The sequence below is a fragment of the Neophocaena asiaeorientalis genome, unplaced genomic scaffold (genome assembly GCF_003031525.2).
Source record: "Neophocaena asiaeorientalis asiaeorientalis breed wild unplaced genomic scaffold, Neophocaena_asiaeorientalis_V1.1 scaffold399, whole genome shotgun sequence".
Classification (NCBI taxonomy): domain Eukaryota; kingdom Metazoa; phylum Chordata; class Mammalia; order Artiodactyla; family Phocoenidae; genus Neophocaena; species Neophocaena asiaeorientalis.
Window position 1 is genome coordinate 399,336 of NW_020173964.1, and position 20,422 is coordinate 419,757.

The 20,422-nt window shown below is 40.7% G+C and overlaps 1 protein-coding gene across 1 annotated transcript; it reads left to right on the top strand.

The window, feature by feature from the left end:
- The first annotated feature begins 17,090 nt into the window (after positions 1 to 17,090).
- LOC112404921 (ras-related protein R-Ras2-like) lies at positions 17,091 to 17,870 on the top strand. The gene is given in 2 exon segments (XM_024753092.1): positions 17,091 to 17,241; positions 17,244 to 17,870. Coding segments are annotated over 2 exon segments (612 nt in total). The 5' UTR covers positions 17,091 to 17,171; the 3' UTR covers positions 17,786 to 17,870.
- Positions 17,871 to 20,422: the final 2,552 nt, after the last annotated feature.

Genomic DNA, 20,422 nt, shown 5'->3' on the forward strand with positions numbered 1-20,422 from the left:
GTGATCTCTACACTAGAAGCATATCAGAAAGCGTGTGCAAGTCTGCTGAGGGAAGTCAGGGAGGCTTCCCAGAGGAGAAGGCTCTACGTCATCATGATTTGATCTCATTGTGGTGGATTAATTGCATTATTAGCCATGGGATTTTCATACCTCCCTGTATGCATGCCCTATGACATTCAGCTTGGCCATGTGGCTTCTTTGGACAATGCGATAGTAGCAAATTTGATGCAAGCAGAAACTTGAAATGCGGTTTCTGATTTCTCTCTTGGAACCTTGCTGCCACCAGAAACACAAGCCTAGACTAGCCTGCTGGGAGACAGGAGACCATATGGGACAGAGATGAGTTACCCCAGCTGAAGCCCATCCCAGACCAGCTAGCCCCATGAGAGTGGACAGCCGGTTGCAGATACGTGCTTGAGCCCAGGCCAGATCAGCAAAGCTGCCCAGCTCATTCATAGAGGAATGAGAAAAAAATAAAGTGCTGTTTTAAGCCAATAAGATATAAGGTAATTTGTTACACAGCATTACTGTGGCAGTAGATAACTGATACACTCACCATCTCACTCAACAACAACCTGTGAAATAATACTTTTTATTGCCACTTCAAATATAAGAAAACTGAGGTTCAGAAACAAATAAATAGGAGGAAAATAGAATTTGGCCTGAGTCTTTATACCATAGCTGCCTTTATATTAGAAATATGACTCTGATATATCATGGGAGCCTGTGAGTTAATGATGTAAAGGAAGTGGGGAAGGGAGAGAAGGAGGAAAGGAGGGATGAAGAGAGAAAAAAGGGGGGAGGGAGGCATCTCTGATCCCCAAGGCAATGTTCACTAATTTAGTCACACAGGTGGTACTTAGGGAGTTCTCAGTGATGTTTATTATAAACCATAGGCTAAATTAAGAGATAGATGAAAGGGACCTTTTTAAGGGTGAAAAAGGAAAAGAGGAATAAGCAAGAAAGAACAGGGAAAAGGCTGGATATGTTTCTGTTAGATGAAATCATTTATCCTACTTTTGGCTGGGTGGGAAGGGAAGGACTGTCTGGAGAGGTGGCAATCTGAGATCTGAGTAACAAGAAAGAACCAGCCATGTGAAGTTCAGGGAGAACAACATTCCAAGGCAAGAGAACAGCTGTGGCAAAGGAACAAAAGCTAAAACAAGCTTGGCAAGTTCAAGGACTCAAAGGAGGGCTAGGGTGGTCTGAGCAAAGTAGAGGAGGAGGGCAGATTTTAATCTAGGTGACATCTGACTTGGGCGTTGAAAAATGTGGCTCTAGATTGTGGGGAGAATAGACTACAGGCAGGCAAACATGGAAGCAGGGAGACCAGGTAAGAGGTTATCATTGTTGTCCCCGGGAGAGCTGACGGCTGCTGGACTGTGACATTGGTGGTAAAGATCATGAAAGTGGAGTTTTCTTGGCATTAGAGTCAATCAGACCTGTCAATAAACTGGATATCAGGGAAAGGCAGGAATCAAGAATGACTCCCAAGTTTTTGGCTTGATCACCGGGGCGATAGGGGTGCCATAGAGACAACTGCAAGAAGAAGCGGCTTTGGTTTTGTTTTTCCCAGAGTTGGGGATTAATGGGAAAATGAGAACGGAGAGAGAAGAATGGGGATAAAGGGTCAAAACTATCGAGCCTATGCTGGAGAGAGACTGGGTTACCTTCTCCTCTACAGTATCACTCTGAAGCATCAGTCCACAGCCGGCGGGCCGTGATCTAGTGTTTTAACATGTGTGAATGATCCAGGAAGGTTGGATTGTTATGGAGTAAAGACAGACAATTAAAAAAATAGAACCACAGCACTGCTAAAAAAACAGCTTCTTAGTAAATAGCAACAGCTCAAGGCAGAGCATGCAAAGTTTGTTTTTCCTCTCCTAACCTAAGCACAGCACACATGTGAGGCCAGCGCTAGTCAGCGGTGAGTCCTCGGGTAACCACCTCCCTTTCCACACACCCTTCTCTGCCACAATGGAAAAAGGAGACCTTTGGGTCTCTTTTCTAATATAGCTCGCACTTTAATAGCACTTCAGCTGGTTGCTGACAATAGCTCAGTGAGGAGAGCAGGAAAGATACGATTATCCCCAATTTTTAAATTGGAAATCTGAAGCAGAGGCAAGGCCACATGACTAATGAGTGGTGGAGCTGGGACCTTGTGTGCTTTCATGGCGCAAGACTCCCTCTCCTTCCTAAGGCTGACTCTGTGTTGTTGAGGCTCAGCCCTTTGAATTTCTCAAACATGTTCTCCAGCCTTGGAGACCACCTCTGGTCAACCCCAGTTTTCAGTCCCCTCCTCTCCTCACCCCTTCCCTACCCAACACGGATTCCACGGCTCATCCCTTCATCCATTAGGTTGTACACTCCGTGAAGCCCCGTGAGAACGCATCCTGTGATAATGTGAATTCAGTAGACATTCTCTACGTGGCCCCATTCTCGTTTCACTAACCTAGGCATAACAAGGCTCTCCATTGTACACCATGTGTGTCATGTTATGATGGGGTTTTACTCTACGATCAATTCCTTTTTACTGTGCTCCTCCATCACACCCACTGGCCAACTGTCCACCTCAGGTTCAGTACTTGGGCTGCCAAGAACTGCTGGGGGAAATCACCCATCGGCCAGGTGAAGGCAAGTTTAGGCTCTGCCCTGAGATCCTGCTGTATCTCCAGTTTGTTTTCCTGAACTCTGTTTCAAGTCTTTCTACTCTTTACACTTCAGATCCCTCCCTCACTTAAAGGAGATGACTTCTTACTTCACAGGGACGATAGATTTCATATAGAAATGGCTTCAGTTTCTGGCCATGGGATCCACATATGTTCCTGCAACAGCATTTGTTGTTGTTTTTTTTTTCCCCTTCCAATTACAGTGAAGGAGTTGGTCCTTCTCTGTTATAAGGTCTCTTCATCCACCGTGCTCTGGATCGCATGTTCCTCTGTCTTTCAGCTTGTGTATTTCCAAATTCTTCCTCAACAGGTTCAAGTCTCTATCAAAAAGTAAGACAAAACAAAAATCCTTCCTTAGACTTCCATCTCCTACTCTAGCCACTATTTTGTCAGTCTCCACCCATTCATAGTGAACTTCTCATCTTTACCATCTTTTAAACTCTTATTCACTCTTCAACCTCTTACCAAACCTGGCTTCCTTCCCTATTACTCTATCTAAACCTGTTCCACTAACCAGCGATCTCCATGTTGCTATGTTTGATGGACACTTCCTCATCTGATCTTATCTCTCAGATGTATGACACACAGTTAGACATTCCATACTTACCTTCAGGAAACATTCTGGACTTTATGGCATCACTTGCACTAGGTTTTCTTTTAATTGGCTGACCAGCCCTTTTTTTTCACTCTGCTCTGTAGCCACCTTATCTTCTTCTACTCAGCTATTAAATTTCTTCTCATTTGACACACTCCTCAGGTGATCTCATCCATACTCTGTACACAGATAACTCCCAAACCTTGACCTACTGCCAAGAACTTTCTACTGAACTTCAGACACATGTATCCATCTGTCTACATGACATCTGCATGGATAAGCTTAATAGACTTCAAAAAGAACATGGTGCAAATTTGAGCTTGTGATCTTTCTCCTTGACACTATACTCTTCCTCCAGCAAATGACCCCACCATCCACTCAGTTGTGCCTGTAAAAATCCCAGTTGTTACCCGTAATAAGTACTGTCGTTCTCTCCTGCTTAGCAGTCATTCACCATTGCACTGGTAACAGCTCCTCAAATTTCCTTTCCCACTCTGCGTCTGTTTGCTTCAGAGGGACAGATTCTGCCTTTCAGCCCCAGGAGTGAACATGATACCCAGGACTAACCAATGAAACTCAGTTCTAGAATATTTCCTGCAAACAGTGAGAAGTTCTCTTCTGCTGGAGTTGCTACTCTGTGAGGATGTGAACCTGGAGCTGCCAGCATGTGGAAAGAGCTTTTCAGAGAGAGGGTGAAGCCAAAGCAGCAGATAAAGAATCAGAAAGAGATCTACTCTGTGAGGCATCATCTGAACTCCTGGATCCAGCCATGCCTGAAGCATCTGAGCTACTCCCAGGACTTTTTCTGCACCTGAATCAATCAATTTCCTTTCAGGCTTAAGCTAGTTTGAATTGGGTTGCAATCACTTGTACAGAAACAGTTCTGTTATCTTTAGTGCCTCCCCTTCCCTCACCCCCTGACACCCCTCCCCATCCAATCAGTCCCTCAGTTTTTTTGATTCCACTTCCTAGTTAGCTAAATATCTCTAAAATCACTCTGCTTTGATTTATTCCAACCATCACTCTAGGCCAAACCATTATCTCTCAGCTGGACAATCACAGTGGCATTCTAACTGATCCCTTGCATCCCCTCCTGTTTCTTCAATCTGCTCTCTACACAATGGTCAGCAAGATCTTAATAGAACCTAAATCTGACTCTGTGTCTCTTCTACTTCGAGCTCCTTCTTGCTTCCTCTTGCCTAGATAATTAAGTCCCCAAATGACTCACATGGCCTGTGGCCTCTGAATGGGCTGGTCCCTGTCTAACTTTCCAGGTTTATCTCATTCCATTTTCCCTCTTATATTCTCTTCATCCCAGCAATGTGAGGCACTACTGCTAAATCTCATCACCTTTGCAAATGCTACTCCCCGTGCCTGAAGCAGTCTTCCCCCTGGTCTCCCCTTAACTAACTGTGATTTAAAGTTCATTCCTCAGGAGAAGGCTTCCCTAACATACTTCCATGAGCTATCTCTCACACCCCGACACCTTGTATTCTATACTTTTCCTTCTCAGTATTTGTATTTGTCATCATTTAATTAAGCATTTAATGTTAATGATTAATTTCAAATCTAACTCCCCCACTAGACTGTATGCTCCATGAGGGATCATGCCTGTTTTGTTCATCACTATAGCTTATCAAAGGGCCTGAGATCATTTTGAATAATTTTCCTTTGTTCTGGGTACTGGGAGATAGGGTGGGAAAGAGAAATTCAAGAAAAACAGAGATGTTTGATCAGGTTTACAGATTTCATTTTAGACTAAAAGCTTTATTTTTAAGCTGTTGACCATCTGTTATACCATTAAGGCAGTATCTCTTTAGGTGAAGATAAAGCAGAAAGTCTGGCAATTTCCTAAAAATCTGGTTTATGTACAGAATAAAATATGAAAGAAAAGAAAAACATACAAAACCTCAGCCTTCCTTGTTCTCTTCAACAAGGTGTTTGATAAAAAATAATAATAAAGAGAGGGAGGAAGCAACACTAGATTAAAGAATTTTAAGGGACATAATAAATAGGTGCAATGCAGGGTCCTAGGTTTGAGTTTGGTTTGGATAAACCACTGTAAAGGACATTTTGGGGACAAGGAGGGGAAATTTGAATACAGGTTGGGTTTTAGACAAGAAAAAAATTTATTGACAAGGAAAGATGGAGATTATTAACTAAAGAAAGCAGGTTACAAAGAGCACACCATCTCATTTTGGTAAAAATATGTATATGTATATTTATATATGCATGGAAAAAGCTTTCAGGATCTACACACAGGTGTGTTAACAGTGGTAATCTATGGGTGGTAAGAATACGGTGCTATCATATTTTCTTATTTTTTTAATCTTAATTTATAACTTTCTGCAAGGCACAAATGCTGCTTTTTGTAATAATAAAAATTAAAACATGAATGAATTTTTAAACTGTTTCAAGTAGGCTTAAACTGACTCAGATTTTCACTGAAAGCTGTCCAGGAAATTTTTTCTGTGTCCTCCACCTTGGAAATGAATAGTGTGTCCCAACTTCTAAGTAGGTCTCAGCGTGAAGGATTAAAAATTTTAACAGTCCTGGAACTGAAAGGGGATCAATCAGATATTGAGCACGCATACATTTTCTCCTGGCAATGTCAGTAAACGACCTCCCCATCAGGAGCAGGGAAGGGAAAGCAACCTGACAACCAGGCGCTCACCAGTCAACACTGAAGCAACTGTTCACTGCTCTAATGGAAATATCCACAGTTCATCAACTCCTAAGGGTAGTAAATTCATAGAAAATTTAGGAAATGCTGAGTTCCAATGCTGTCGGACAAGGAGAAGGAAGAGTATTTTGAAGACAACTGCAAAAGACTGGAAGGGTCACTTATTGGATGCTATTGAACCGATTATCAAGAGACTTGCGTTCAGGCCTTACGCCTAAGGAACTGGGAAAGTTCACAGCCATGGGAGTCCTCATATTCTTTATCTATAAAGTCAGGTCTAGACAAAATCTAACATTTTAATTGCTTCACAACCATGGTTCATTGAATAACAAGATATTCTGTGGGAAACTAAGTTATAACATTAAATATCCCGGAGAATTTTGCCAACATCCCCTTTATGAATTCTCAGACTGCTGAGCCAGTTGCCTGTAGAGGGCAGTAGTCAGTTAATAACATCTTTTTGACTCAAGCCGGAAGGGACTTTATGGATCCCTCTTTGTTATAGAGAAGGAAATTGAGGCCCAGAGAAATCAGTTTACTTGCTCAGAATCACACAGGTAGCACTAAAGCAGAGGTGAAAATATCTCTTTTTTTCTTTTAATTTTTTAAATTGAAGTACAGTTGATTTACAATGCTGTGTTAGAAAAGGAAGAATGCTGATCCATGTTTAAAAAAAAAAAAACTTACAGAGATCTAAACTTGAATTGCATTTAGTTGTCCATTTACTGAATCACCTCTTCTGAAAACAGTAACGTCACCATCACCATAAAACAAGGACACTATCCCAGAAAACCTACTCTTTAAGACATTTTTCTTGAAGACATTTCATTCCAATGTCACTCCCCAGTCACAGTGCTATCCAGTGAAATTCCCTCAGCCTGTTACCATTTTGTTGATAAACTATGCTGTTGAAATACTTCTTTGCCAAATGTATGTATGTAGTCCTCAAAATGCTTTGGGGTACTGGATGGTGTGTAGAGTTTTTATTTTTTTCCCTCTTAATCCCATCAATGGCTGTGGTTACCTGAGGTTGGTGTTCAGTTATTTCAGTCATCCTGTGATCAGATTAGATCCACCACTTTGCAAGATTGTCTCTTCCTTGCCAATATTCCAGAAAATTCCAGTTCATGTGGTCAAATACTATACATGGACTCAGGCTTCGTAAAACCATGACGAGGATATGTTTGACGTGTTAGCTTTGGGCTTTTCAGTTTGTTCTTATTTTGAGAAATAGGCATGTAGTGGCATCATGCCGCAGTAGGAGAATCGTCAACTTTGGAGCCTAACGGAGGCTTAAATCCTGCCTCTGCTCATGTATCAGCCAGGTCTCTGCACCAAGTTACTCTGACTCTATGAGTATCAGAGTTCTCATTACAGTATTTACCTTATAAGTGAAGATTCAATGAGAAAACTCTAAGTACCTAGATCAGTGCCTGTAGTATATGACCTGTTACTAGAATTAGGAGAGAGCAAAAAGGAGAATTCCACAGTGTAATGGATTCAAGGTCATGGCTATTAGAGCAAGGTATTGTCTTTAAAATGACCCATGGAAAATAGATTAGATGAACATTCCAGTGGATAAGTTTCAGGAAAGTAGCTTTTAACCCACCACAAGCTAGTGCCATGGTACTCTTATTGTTCACCAACTTTCACAGCACTGACATTACCAAAATATAGCCCGAGTCACCCCACACATGGTAGTGGTGACCAAAGAGCATACTCCATTAAGAACATGAGTAGAGGAACTTAGAGCCGTTAGCCACTCTCACTCCATGATGCTTCTAGGATGCAGAGAGAGCATTTCAGTTTCTTTTTCAACCCAGTCTTTTCTTAGAGCTTATGGAAAAGAGAATGAAGGAGGTCCTCAAAAACACGATGGTCCAAGCATAGGTACACTGTTGCTATGGCATTGTTTTCATAGTTTTGCATAATTGGTTCATACCCTTTGAGTGCATATTATGTTCAGAGCACCAAACATGTATTATTTCATTCAAACTCCACCACAACCTGATGAGGAGATACTGTTACTGACTTCAGTATATTGATGGAGAAACTGAGGTTTGACAAGTGTGTGTTGCTTGCCCAGGTCGAAAGTAATGTGGTGAAACCAGAATGAAACAGTAACTCCAGAGTCTGTGCTGGAGACACAGCACAATATATAAGTTTGGCATCTTATACATTGGCTTTTGTGAATGTGGTAATAGTGGGCAAAAAGGTAGATAGCAACCTGAGGGGGAAAAAAACTCAAGAAATCTACTGAGAACCAAAACCATTTCCATCCCCACAGTCTACATTAACATAAGTTTTCTATTCCATGGGTCTTCTTCAGCATAACTTTACTGTTCCAGAAAGACCAAGAAGATGGCAATTACAAATGACTTTATCGTTCACTCCAAAGACCTCCGCAAAGACCCTTCAACTCACCTACTGAAAACATCAAAGGATAATTTTACATCAATTTGAGCATTTTCAAACCCCTCACCTCAAAACCTTCACCTTGCTATGTCCGTTAATCCTAAAAATTGTATTGTGGGGCTTCCCTGGTGGTGCAGTGGTTGAGAGTCCGCCTGCCGATGCAGGAGACACAGGTTCATGCCCCGGTCTGGTAAGATCCCACATGCGAAGCTGCTGGGCCCGTGAGCCATGGCCGCTGAGACTGCGCGTCCGGAGCCTGTGCTCCGCAACGGGAGAGGCCATGACGGAGAGGCCGCGTACAGCAAAAAAGAAAAAAAAGATTATATTGTGGTCCTCACCCAGCCCTAACCAGACCTCCCCACTCTCAAGATGAAAGACACACATTGAAGAAAACCATACTTCAAAATCTCGAAACTATTCCCAAACTTGCCCTCCCTATTCTGAGCCTCTGCTAAGCCTGTTGAGGTGGTGAGATCTCTATTACCTGTAAAGCATTCGTTTCTTAACTGGGGCTGATTTCGCCTCCAAGAGGAAATGGAGCAATGCCTGGAGACATTTTTGATTGTCATGACTGGGGATGCTGCTGGCCTCTAGAGGGTCAGGGTCAAGATTGCTGCTAAACATCCTACAATGCCCAGGATAATCCCCGTCTTCTAACAAAGAATTATCCAGTATCAAAAGGTTATTTTGATAACATTTGGGGGAGCTAGAATTCAAACCCCTAATTAGCAATGTCTAAATTCATTCTGTATAGAAGTATCTCAAACTCTGAACCATTCTGGCTATGTTCTTATTCTCATTGCTATTCATTTCCAGTATCCCTGCAGGTTAGTAAGCCCCAAATCCATGGTGCCCATCCTCAAGAATTTCATCCCGAGAGTCTATACTACAGACAAATACCTGACTTTCTTTTTATGGGGCTTTCCATCTTCTAAGAAAAGATCACCTGGTGGTTCATTTATCTTTAATTTCTATACGTTGTATTCTGAATGAGCAGTTTGAATTGATGGACTTGAGACCGCAGTTTTTTAGGAGATATCCTTATCTGTCTTAATAACTAGAGTTTCTGAAGGTGTGAAAATGGCTTTCATGAACAGGAAGCTTGTTCTACTGAAACCAAACAGCACTAAATCGTAGCATACTAAAAGTAATAGAGAATATGGAATACTGCCTTTGGAAATTAGAATTGAATTTTACCTTTTCTTCTAGATATTTCCACGGATAACAATATTTCCTTGGACATCAGTTATAAGATCAATTTGTAACTGAAAATATAAACAGTCTACCTTTCCTGCCTGTGGTGGGTAAAAGGAAAAAGCAACTATATAGAGAAAGAGTTCAAACACTGATATCACTTAAGTCTTGAAATACTGTGCAATGATTTTCTGAAGGCAAGTAATGGGCTTTGAATCTTGGGGATTTAATGAAATTAAATACCAGCCCTCACTGTGGGCACAGAAGCCAGGCCTTGTGTTGTTGGAATGAAACCCGTGATGATCTCAGTCTGTGCAGAAATTACATTGATAAACCCACAGTGCCTTTGTATTAGGCAGCAGTGTGTCTGTCACCAAGAACTTCACTGAATCTTCTGGAAGCTCTCAAGCCCATCATAGAAATATTGCCTATCTCAACACTTGTCACAGGAAGGACCCGGGAGGTTTTCCTTCTTTAAAATTTTGGGGTGATGAGAGTCTTGAGTCTTGTGGGGATCCACTCAGCCCCCCAGAGTTGGTATAAAGATAATGTTAAAGACAAAACATTTTAGCTAAAGCAGAGGCGGAAAGAAATCTTATCTAAATGGCCCTTACCTGACCATGGCAGAGACTCCAGAGAAATACAACTGCTGTTAACCCCCTTCCCAGGGAGTTTCCTGCAAATTCAGCTGCCATGGAGACAGACTACCCATTCCCTTAGCGTCAAAAAGTCCCATAGAACCTTCCCTACCTTCCCACTGAAGCCCTAATCGCCACCACCCCTCTGTTAAATTTGGTACATGAACCTGTTAATCCCTGGCTGTTGAATGAGTTCCTCATCACTGACTACTTCCACCTGCCTGCATAAGTAATCCTTGTCTTTTCTCCTGTTAATCTGTCTATTGTTGGTTAATTTGTAGGCCCTCAACCACTAGACATCAGTTGGAAGAAGAAAAGTTTTCCTTCTTCAACAGTTCAACAGTTTTGGTGATAAGGACGGGATGGTAGGGGTGCCCTGCTCACCTAGAGACTGTAGCTGAGATCTTGGGACCTCTGACCAAGCTGACAGGTAAGTTTCCTTATCAGCCAGACTCCCAGGTCTCTCAGGGTCTGGTTGAGCAAAGGCAGTAAGAGCTTCTCCTTTTTTTATTCTTTTCAAGGTTGAGATTAGCAGGAGAAAATACTTAACACAAACTAGTTCTTTGTATATTGTGACTCGGTTTTTTTTTTTTTTTTTTTTTTTGCTGTGAAGATATTTTTATTTTTTATTTACTTTTTTTGAATTTTAGAATTTTATTTATCTTTTATACAGCAGGTTCTTATTAGTTATCCATTGTAGACATATTAGTGTATACATGTCAATCCCAATCTCCCAGTTCATCCCACCACCACCACCACCACCACTTTACCCACTTGGTGTCCAAAGGTTCGTCCTCTACATCTGTGTCTCTATTTCTGCCCTGCAAACCGGTTCATCTGTACCATTTTTCTAGTTTGAGTACTCTTACTGTAGATCCTTTTCCTCCCAGGGATAGCCACTCTGTCCTATCTGTTCATCTCTTTGTGTGTCCTGAGAGCTTGGTTTGTATCTAGTAAGTGCATTCACTCTCTGGTTTTCTGTCTGCCCAGGGATGCAGATCTTGGGGTCTGTGTTCAGAAGAAGCCAAACATTAGGTTGAGATCATGAGAATCTGTAGACTTCAGGACAAATATGTGAGCAGACTGGGCACTCCATTTGTGGCTGGTGTCCTGCTAACCATTACCAGCTCTTGGTGCGTTCATCTCAGTCTAGATAAAGGGTCTTAGTCCGTAAGGACCTTATCCTCTGTTTCCTTGTTGCCTTGCTTGTGCTGGGAAGTCCTATCCCAGTATCACCTGCCTGGTGTCAGACACAGATCGGAAGGTCTGTAACTGGAGGTGTCTCACTTTAAAACACACCAAAAAATTATTTTCTTTATTTTTTTGGCTGCGTCAGGTCTTAGTTGCAGCATGTGGGATTGTGGCGCGAGGGTTTTCTCTCTCTAGTTGTGGCGCGCAGGCTCAGGGCGCATAGGCTCTGTAGTTGTGGCATGCGGGCTTAGTTGCCCTGTGGCATATTGGATCTTAGGTCCCAGACCAGGGATCGAAGCCACGTCCCCTGCATTGGAAAGTGGATTCTTTACCACCGGAACACCAGGGAAGTCCCGAGGTAGCTCACTTTTATGGGAAACTAGAGACACGTGTTTTCACAAACACCACTTCCATCACCTGTGGCAAATGAGATTCTTTGCTTTTTTTCTCTTTGGCTATTGTTGGGAGTGACTAAATTATGGGTCTTCGTTTTCTGCACCCTTTTGGGCGGTTGCCTCTTGTGTCCATGGCTAAATCATAAAAAGGTCCATTGGTTTTGAGGCACATTTTAGAAAACATATACGTTTGCAGATCCTAAGTCGTCAGTGGCCAGACAACAGATCTTTTGATTTGAAAAAGAGTTTATATTTGTAAGCATTTTTAGAGAACTCTCACCCTAAACAAATATCCTATTACCAATATGGAAAAATCAAACTGAAAGGAGGACATAAAGAAAGATCACAGCTAGCTTAAAAGTCTCCCTTAACAAAATTAAAGAACAGAAATCAAAATCTATATCCACCATAAACTCCCTCCTCCACCTCCCTGCTACAAATGGCCCACTTGGGCCTTTCCCCTGAAGGTTAATTGGGCTAAAGTGGAATGAAGTACTCAGAGGGAAGGAATACATCCTAAAGCCTTTGTTGAACGATTTATAAAAACATTCCAAAGACACAGAGCTCTAAATCCAGAAGCCCTGGAACATAGGAATCTTGGTTTCTGCCTTAATTGGAACTCTCTCTGATATACGTAAGAATTTCAAAATAATATAGTTGGATGGGTAGGCCAGCCCCTTAATATCACTACTGAGGCTGCCACTCAGTTCTTTGAAGAATTAAAAATATCTGTCCTGGGCTTCCCTGGTGGCGCAGTGGTTGAGAGTCCGCCTGCCAATGCAGGGGACACGGGTTCGTGCCCCGGTCCGGGAGGATCCCACATGCCGCGGAGCGGCTGGGCCCGTGAGCCATGGCCGCTAAGCCTGTGCGTCCGGAGCCTGTGCTCAGCAACGGGAGAGGCCACAACAGTGAGAGGCCCGCATACCGCAAAAAAAAACAAAACAAAAACTGTCCTTACCTTACTAATCAAGTCTTTATAAAATCAGAAATATGGCTCTAGAAGTAATCCGAAGTACACCCATCTTTCTGACCAGTTCCAAAGCCTCCCCTATTCATCTCAATACTTGCTGATACTTTAAGAAGTCAGGATGTTGGAAAAGGGACTGCCCTGAACTTAAGAAAAAGAAACACAAATAGTAATTACGCTAGGCCTCAGCCTCCTCAGTCCGGCTCCTCTGAAACCTCTTAGCAACTAGGCCTCAACCTAAGCCAATTAGAAACTACAGACTCTCAACACAAATAATTCTGCCCACCTACTACTTCCCCCCTCCTGCTCCCCCCTTAAAAATGCCTGTTTGCAAAGGCTCAATGCAACCAGACGAATTTGCTGTTGTCCCGGCCAAAATCTGGTAATAGGCAAATATGCCGCTGAAAACGCTCTTAGAGCAGTTATTTTAAAAGGTTGCTTTCTTCCTCTCCCTCTTTGAGATGTAAATCTTCTACCACCCAGAACCGTCTTCTCCAGGACCCGAGAGCCGTCTCTTTAAAATGCAAACATCCAAGGAAATTAGGCTGGCTCTCAGCCTGAGGGATCCCTTGCTTTTAATTGTACTATTGCTTTCTGTCATAGAATATAAGAAATTTATTTCTCCTCTTAATAAAAACCAATTAATATCCCCCTTTAATGAGCCCCCAGTGCTCTTTTCCTTGGCACTCCCCGGGCTTTAAAAAGTAACTTCTACGGACTTCCCTGGTGGTCCAGCAGTTAAGACTCTGCGCTCCCAATGCAGGGGGCCCAGCTTCGATCCCTGGTCAGGGAACTAGATCCTGCACGCCGCAACTAAAAAGATCCTGCACGCGGCAACTAAGACCTGGCATAGCCCAACAAACAAACAAATAAATAAATAGTAACTTCTCAGACCACTAAAACAACCACCTGAGTGAGACTGAACTACAGCCTCCACTGATTATACATCAAGGCAAAGAAAAGGTCTTAAAGGTTTCCCCCACAAATATTGGTAAAAAGCTTTAGCCCATAGGTTGAACAAATAACAACTCATTTCATCTGCTAGAAACATAGTCTGAATAAAAAGTGGGACAAAGACAAACACTAATTCTTACCTAAACTAATAAATTTTGGATTACTATGAAAGCTATAAGGTCTCTATTTGTGTCTGCATGTATGCTTATGTCTGTCTATGTATGTAATATGTATATGTGGTATTTTCTTACCCCTGGATGGTATAGCCAAATTAATTTATAAAATTCCTTAAAAGAGCTCTACTTTAATTGGCTTAGAGAAAAATAAAAACATATAAATGAAATATTCCTAAAACTCAGAAATCTAAATTTTTTTTCAAATTCACATGATTTGGGTAAATCTTTAGTAAATAAGACTAGTTTAATATCATTTGTTTAATAATAAAAATAACTGTTTCTTCTGAGTTATCAGCATTATGATACAAACATATATTTTCAGACTACTTGGGTTTACTAATCAAATAAGCTATTATTTACTATATGTTTAAGATTATAAAACTTACAGATTTTATTTTTTTTATTGGAGTATAGTTGCTTTACAATGTTGTGTTAGTCTGTGTTGTATGGCAAAGTGAATCAGCCACACGTATACATATATCCCCTCTTTTTTGGATTTCCTTCCCGTTTAGGTCACTACAGAGCACTGAGTAGAGTTTCCCTGTGCTATACAGTCGGTTCTCATAAGTTATCTGTTTTATACATAGTAGTATATATATGTCAATCCGAATCTCCCAATCCATCCCCCACCCCCCTTCCCCGCTTGGTTTACATACATTTGTTCTCTACGGCTGTGTCTCTATTTCTGCTTTGCAAATAAGTTCATCTATACCATTTTTCTAGATTCCACATATATGCGTTAATACACGATATTTGTTTTTCTCTTTCTGACTTACTTCACTCTGTATGACGGTCTCTAGGTCCATCCATGTCTCTGCAAATGCACAATTTTGTTCCTTTTTATGGCTGAGTAGATTTTATTTTTTTTAAATTGAAGTACAGTTGATTTACGATGTTTTAGGTGTACAGCAAAGTGATTCAAAGATATATATGTGTGTGTGTATATATATATTCTTTTTCAGGCTCTTTTCCATTATAGGTTATTACAAGAAATTGAATATAGTTCCCTGTGCTATACAGCAGGTCCTTGTTATTTATCTATTTTATACATAGTAGTGTGTATCTGTTAATCCCAAATTCCTAATTTATCCCTCCCTCCTCCTCCCCTTTGGTAACCATAAGTTTGTTTTCTATGTCTATAAATCTGTTTCTGTTTCGTAAATAAGTTCATTTATATCATTTTTTTAGATTCCACATATAAGTGATATCATATGATATTCATCTTTATCTGACTTACTTCACTTAGTATGATAATCTCTGGGTCCATCCATGTTGCTGCAAATAGCATTATTTCATTCTTTTTTATGGCTGAGTAATATTCCATTGTGTATATACACCGCATATTCTTTATCCATTCATCTGTAATGGGCACTTAGATTGTTTCCATGTCTCAGCTATTGTAAATTTTGCTGCTATGAACATTGTGGTGCATGTACCTTTTCGAATTAGAGTTTTCATCTTTTCTGGTTATATGCCCAGGAATGGTATTACAGAATCATATGGTAACTCTATTTTTAGTTTTTTAAGGAACCTCCATACTGTTCTCCGTAGTGGCTGCACCATTATTCTCACCAACAGTGGAAGAGGGTTCCCTTTCCTCCACACCCTCTCCAGAATTTAGTATTTATAGACTTTTTGATAATGGCCATTCTGACTGGTGTAAGGTGATATCTCATGGTAGTTTTGATTTGCATTTCTCTGATAATTAGCAGTGTTGAGCATCTTTTCATATGCCTGCTGGTCATCTGTATGTTTTCTTTGGAAAAATGTCTATTTAGGTCTTCTGCCCATATTTTTCTTTTGACTGAGTTATTTATTTTTTTGACAGTGAGCCATATAATATATGTGTTTTGGAAATTAATCCCTTGTTGGTCGCATTGTTTCCAAATATTTTCTACCATTCTGTAGGTTGTCTTTTCGTTTTGTTTATGGTTTCCTTTGTTGTGCAAAAGCTTTTAAGTTTAATTAAGCCCCATTTGTTTATTTTTGCTTTTGTTTCCATTACTCTAGGAGACAGATCCAAAAAAAATATGACTGCGATTTATGTCAGAGTGTTCTGCCTATATTCTCCTCTAGGAGTTTTATAGTATATGGCCTTACGTTTAGGTCCATTTTGAGTTTATTTTTGTATATGGTGTTAGAGAATGTTCTAATTTCATTCTTTTACATGTAGCTCTCCAGTGTTCTCAGCACCACTTATTGAAGAGACTGTCTTTTCTCCATTTTTTATTCTTGCCTCCTTTATCATAGATTAATTGACCATAGTGAGTGGGTTTATTTCTGGGCTTTCTATCCTGTTCCATTGATCTATGTGTCTGTTTTTGTGCCAGCACCATACAGTTTTGATTACTGTAGCTTTGTAGTATAGTCTGAAGTCAGGGAGCAAGATTCCTTAGAGATTTTATTTTAATCAAATTAAATCATTGCTCTTACAAATTTTATTTCAACAACAATTGTGTTTTATTATATGTCTGCTTAGAAGTACTTTCCAAAATCTTTTTGGTAACTTGAAACCTTAGAGTTATACAAAGTTAAATAATAGATATCCATTAAATATCCATTAAATATCTAGACCATTTCCAAATAATATAAAATACTGAAACATTAATTACTAAACATAGCTTTAAGTTTATCTATTTTGACTTCTTATTTATACAGGAAACTAAAGATATTTGGTTCTATGAACAAAAATGATATTTTTGTCATATTGAGAAATTGTACTTTGAGGACAGCATAAGTCTCTAGAAACTGTGAGATGATGTATTGATAAATTTGCTAATCTACTACACAATGCTGGTGGTCTATGACAGTTCACAATTGTCTACTTCCTAGTTTTCTCTGGGAAATAAAGGTTACTAAGGGTTCAAAATTATAATCAATATATGTAAATGAAGCTACTAGAAATAAATAAGGGTGAAGAAGAAAACTCTGAATGCAAAGTATTCAAGGAGTGTAGGATTGTGTTTGTTAAGAAAAAGAAAAGAGTAATTCTGTCCAAAAGTAGTTGTTTAAAGATTGTTCCATTGGCACTGTGAAGACGTGTGCTGGAGTGCGCCCCCCGGCCACTGCAGCCCCTCGCCGCTGTGGTCACCTCGCTTCTCTGCGCCTCGGTCGGGACCCAGGCAGCCCGGGCGCTGCGCTGCCACCAGGACGGGCCCTCCAGCAGCTAGCTCCTGGCGCCCGGAACCCCCGCCCGGCTGCTCGCCTGCGGCCCACCGGCCGCACAAGTCTCCGGAGCCGGGCCTAGGACGGGCGGCGGCTCGGCGTGGCCGGGCTGGGCTCGGCGGCGTCCACATGGCCGCGGCCGGCTGGCGGGACGGCTCCGGCCAAGAGAAGTACCGGCTCGTGGTAGTCGGCGGGGGCAGCGTGGCAAGTTGGCGTTCACCATCCAGTTCATCCAGTCCTATTTTGTAACGGATTATGATCCAACCATCGAGGATTCCTACACAAAGCAGTGCGTGACAGATGACCGGGCAGCCCGGCTAGATATTCTGGATACAGCGGGACAAGAGGAGTTTGGAGCTATGAAAGAACAGTATGTGAGAACTGGCGAGGGTTTCCTGTTGGTCTTTTCAGTCACAGATAGAGGCAGTTCTGAAGAAATCTATAAGTTTCAAAGACAGATTCTCAGAGTAAAGGATCTTGATGAGTTTCTAATGACTTTAATTGGTAATAAAGCAGATCTGGATCATCAGAGACAGGTAACGCAGGAAGAAGGACAGCAGTTAGCACGGCAACTTAAGGTAACATACGTGAGGGCGTCAGCAAAGATTAGGATGAATGTAGATCAAGCCTTCCATGAGCTTGTCCGGGTTATAAGGAAACTTCAAGGGCAGGAATGTCCTCCTTCACCAGAACCAACACGGAAAGAAAATGACAAGAAAGGCTGCCACTGTGTCATTTTCTAAGAATCCCTTGAATTTTAGCTACAAACTGCCAGGAAAAGCCCTCATCTTCTCCCTCTCTCCTTACAGTTCACATCACGCTGGTACCTTTCTAGCCTTCGATAAATGATCACCGTGGTAGCCTTAGACCAAGAAGCTGGCTAATCCTTTCCGTGAAGCTAATCCAATGGTCATTCAAGACAGATTTAAAGGAAACACTAAGGCTGCTTCAAAGATTAATTCCTTTAAAATGGATATCTATATATACAGACACATTCTTTTTTTAAGGGCTTACTTTTAATAAGGATGAATCAGCTTTGGAACCTAAGCTGTTTGCCAAGCTGAAGTCATAGGTTGTGAAATAACTTTTAACTTCTGGAATCATATCGCCTACTGTTACTCTAAATAGAAACATAGGGAGTTTTTTTTTTAATGTGAATTTTTGCCTATCTCTAAAAATTTTGATGTCAACTTTAGTTAACCTTAAATACACCGAATTGAATTCACAAAAGTGAGACATCTCAGACCTTTACTGATGCTATAGCCTTTGTTTTCCAGTGGCCAAAATGCCTATTGTGTTTATAGGTTAAAAACTGCATGTAAAGCCTTTACTATTATTCCTAAAGATAATATTCTATGTGGCCAAATATTTGGACTTATTCTGGACTTAGTCATTTTAGTGTTCTTGGTTTTTTAATTTAACCCTTTTCACAGCCATGTTGAGAGTAAAAATAAATAATTCCTGTCTGTCTTCCTTTTCAAGTATTTCTATAAGGGATTCAAAAAAAACTAAAACTGTTTTTGTTTGTAATATAAAATATGGAATTGATCTTTCCAGGGTCAGAGATGATTAACGTTTTGCTATATACTTTTATGAGTTATTTTCTTATCAAACTGGTTAACAAGTATTTTTATATGTTTGTAAGCAAATATGCTCTCACAGCATACCTCGTGTATATGTAAAGATAAGTATTTAATTCTCACTGTTCACTTTTAGCTGACAAAGGAGAAAAAAGTGAAAACTACAGAAACTGTGGTAGAACCTTACATGCTGTTCTGGTCCTGGTTTTACCCACCTTTGGCCAGTCACATAGCTACTCAAGAAACCTTCCCAATAGAGTACAACAGGATGAGAATCTGAAATCACTTCCGATATCCCCTACTAGACACTGACTGCTATATCAAGTAGTAACTGGTAAAACGTTTAGTTGACAATTAGTATAACTGTGGGTGACTTCTGATTTTGTTTTTCATTCTGTGCATTGTGTTTAAACAATTCAAAGTGATGTTCCTGATTTTGAGATACTAAGTGGTATTGCGAGTTGTCACTTTATTGAATGCGTACAACAGTTGCACGAAGTTTATAAAGCATATCCTTGTATGCTAGACTTAAAATTGCTCTGTTCTCACACACACACACACACACACACACAAGATTGTTCCAGAAGAAAAAAGAAAAAGAAGAGAGACAAGGGGCTTCTCTGGTGGCGCAGTGGTTGAGAGTCTGCCTGCTGATGAAGGGGACGCGGGTTCGTGCCCCAGTCCGGGAAGATCCCACATGCCGCGGGGCGGCTGGGCGCATGAGCCATGGCCGCTGAGCCTGCTCGTCCGGAGCCTGTGCTCCGCAACGGGAGAGGCCACAGCAGTGAGAGGCCCGCATACTGCAAAAAAAAAAAAAAGAAAAGACAGAATTTCTTGGATTACTGGTCTGTTCTTAATAAGAGATTGTAAAAAGGTTCTCTTTACCTTTTAAGTCATCTACTTAGGAAGCAAAGATTCTGTGTCTTATTGGAATAATATCCAGTACTTTAACCATGTTTTTGATTATTTAAGAAGACCAAGTCTTTTTTCTTAAATAAAAACTGACCTGTGATCCTATTTAATCAGGTGTTCAAACCTGCTGACGTTTTGGACAGCTTCCCAAAATCAAATTCTAAATGAAGTCTTGTTGACCTGGAACTGACTTTGAGACTTTCCACGGGGTCCCTGGAAAATCTCAAAGGGTTTGTCCTCTCACCTTGTGAAAAGGGAGATGTTTAACTAATTAAGTTTGTGTCATAATAAGTTAAGTTGTACGGAAGCAGTGTCAAATGGGAAGAGGTGCTTAACCTTCCCTAGGCTATACTGGTATGCCTAAATGTTATTGATATAAGTACTTCAGAAATTCTATGAAGTTCCTAGAAATTTGTCAATGCCCTCATTGTCTATGATATATCCTGATAGAATGTTATCGGTCATAATTTCAGTTATTATCCTAAGAGAATATATGTCACAGAAACAACCAAATTTGTCAACTGCATTATTTTTTATAATGAATTCTCATCAAACTTTAACAGTGACCATTTTAAGTTTTTTGTCATTCACAGACAGTTATTCTGTTATTCTGATGCTTTCCTAAAAGCTCTTGCAATCAGCTGCAAGCCGGAATACTTTGTCTTCAACAAAAGGGATGTCTCAGAGAACCACAGAAAGATCTATGACCTAAGGTACTCTGGGGTACAGGCTTCTGATGGCACTGCTTAAATAAATTTGAGATCATACCACTAAGGATATCCGGAATTCTAGTGGTGAAGCTGATGACTTCACAAAACTGCTAAGCCAGTTTCAAGTGGAACAAGAATTATTATGTGGGACTGAATGAGCAAATGAAAAATGATTATA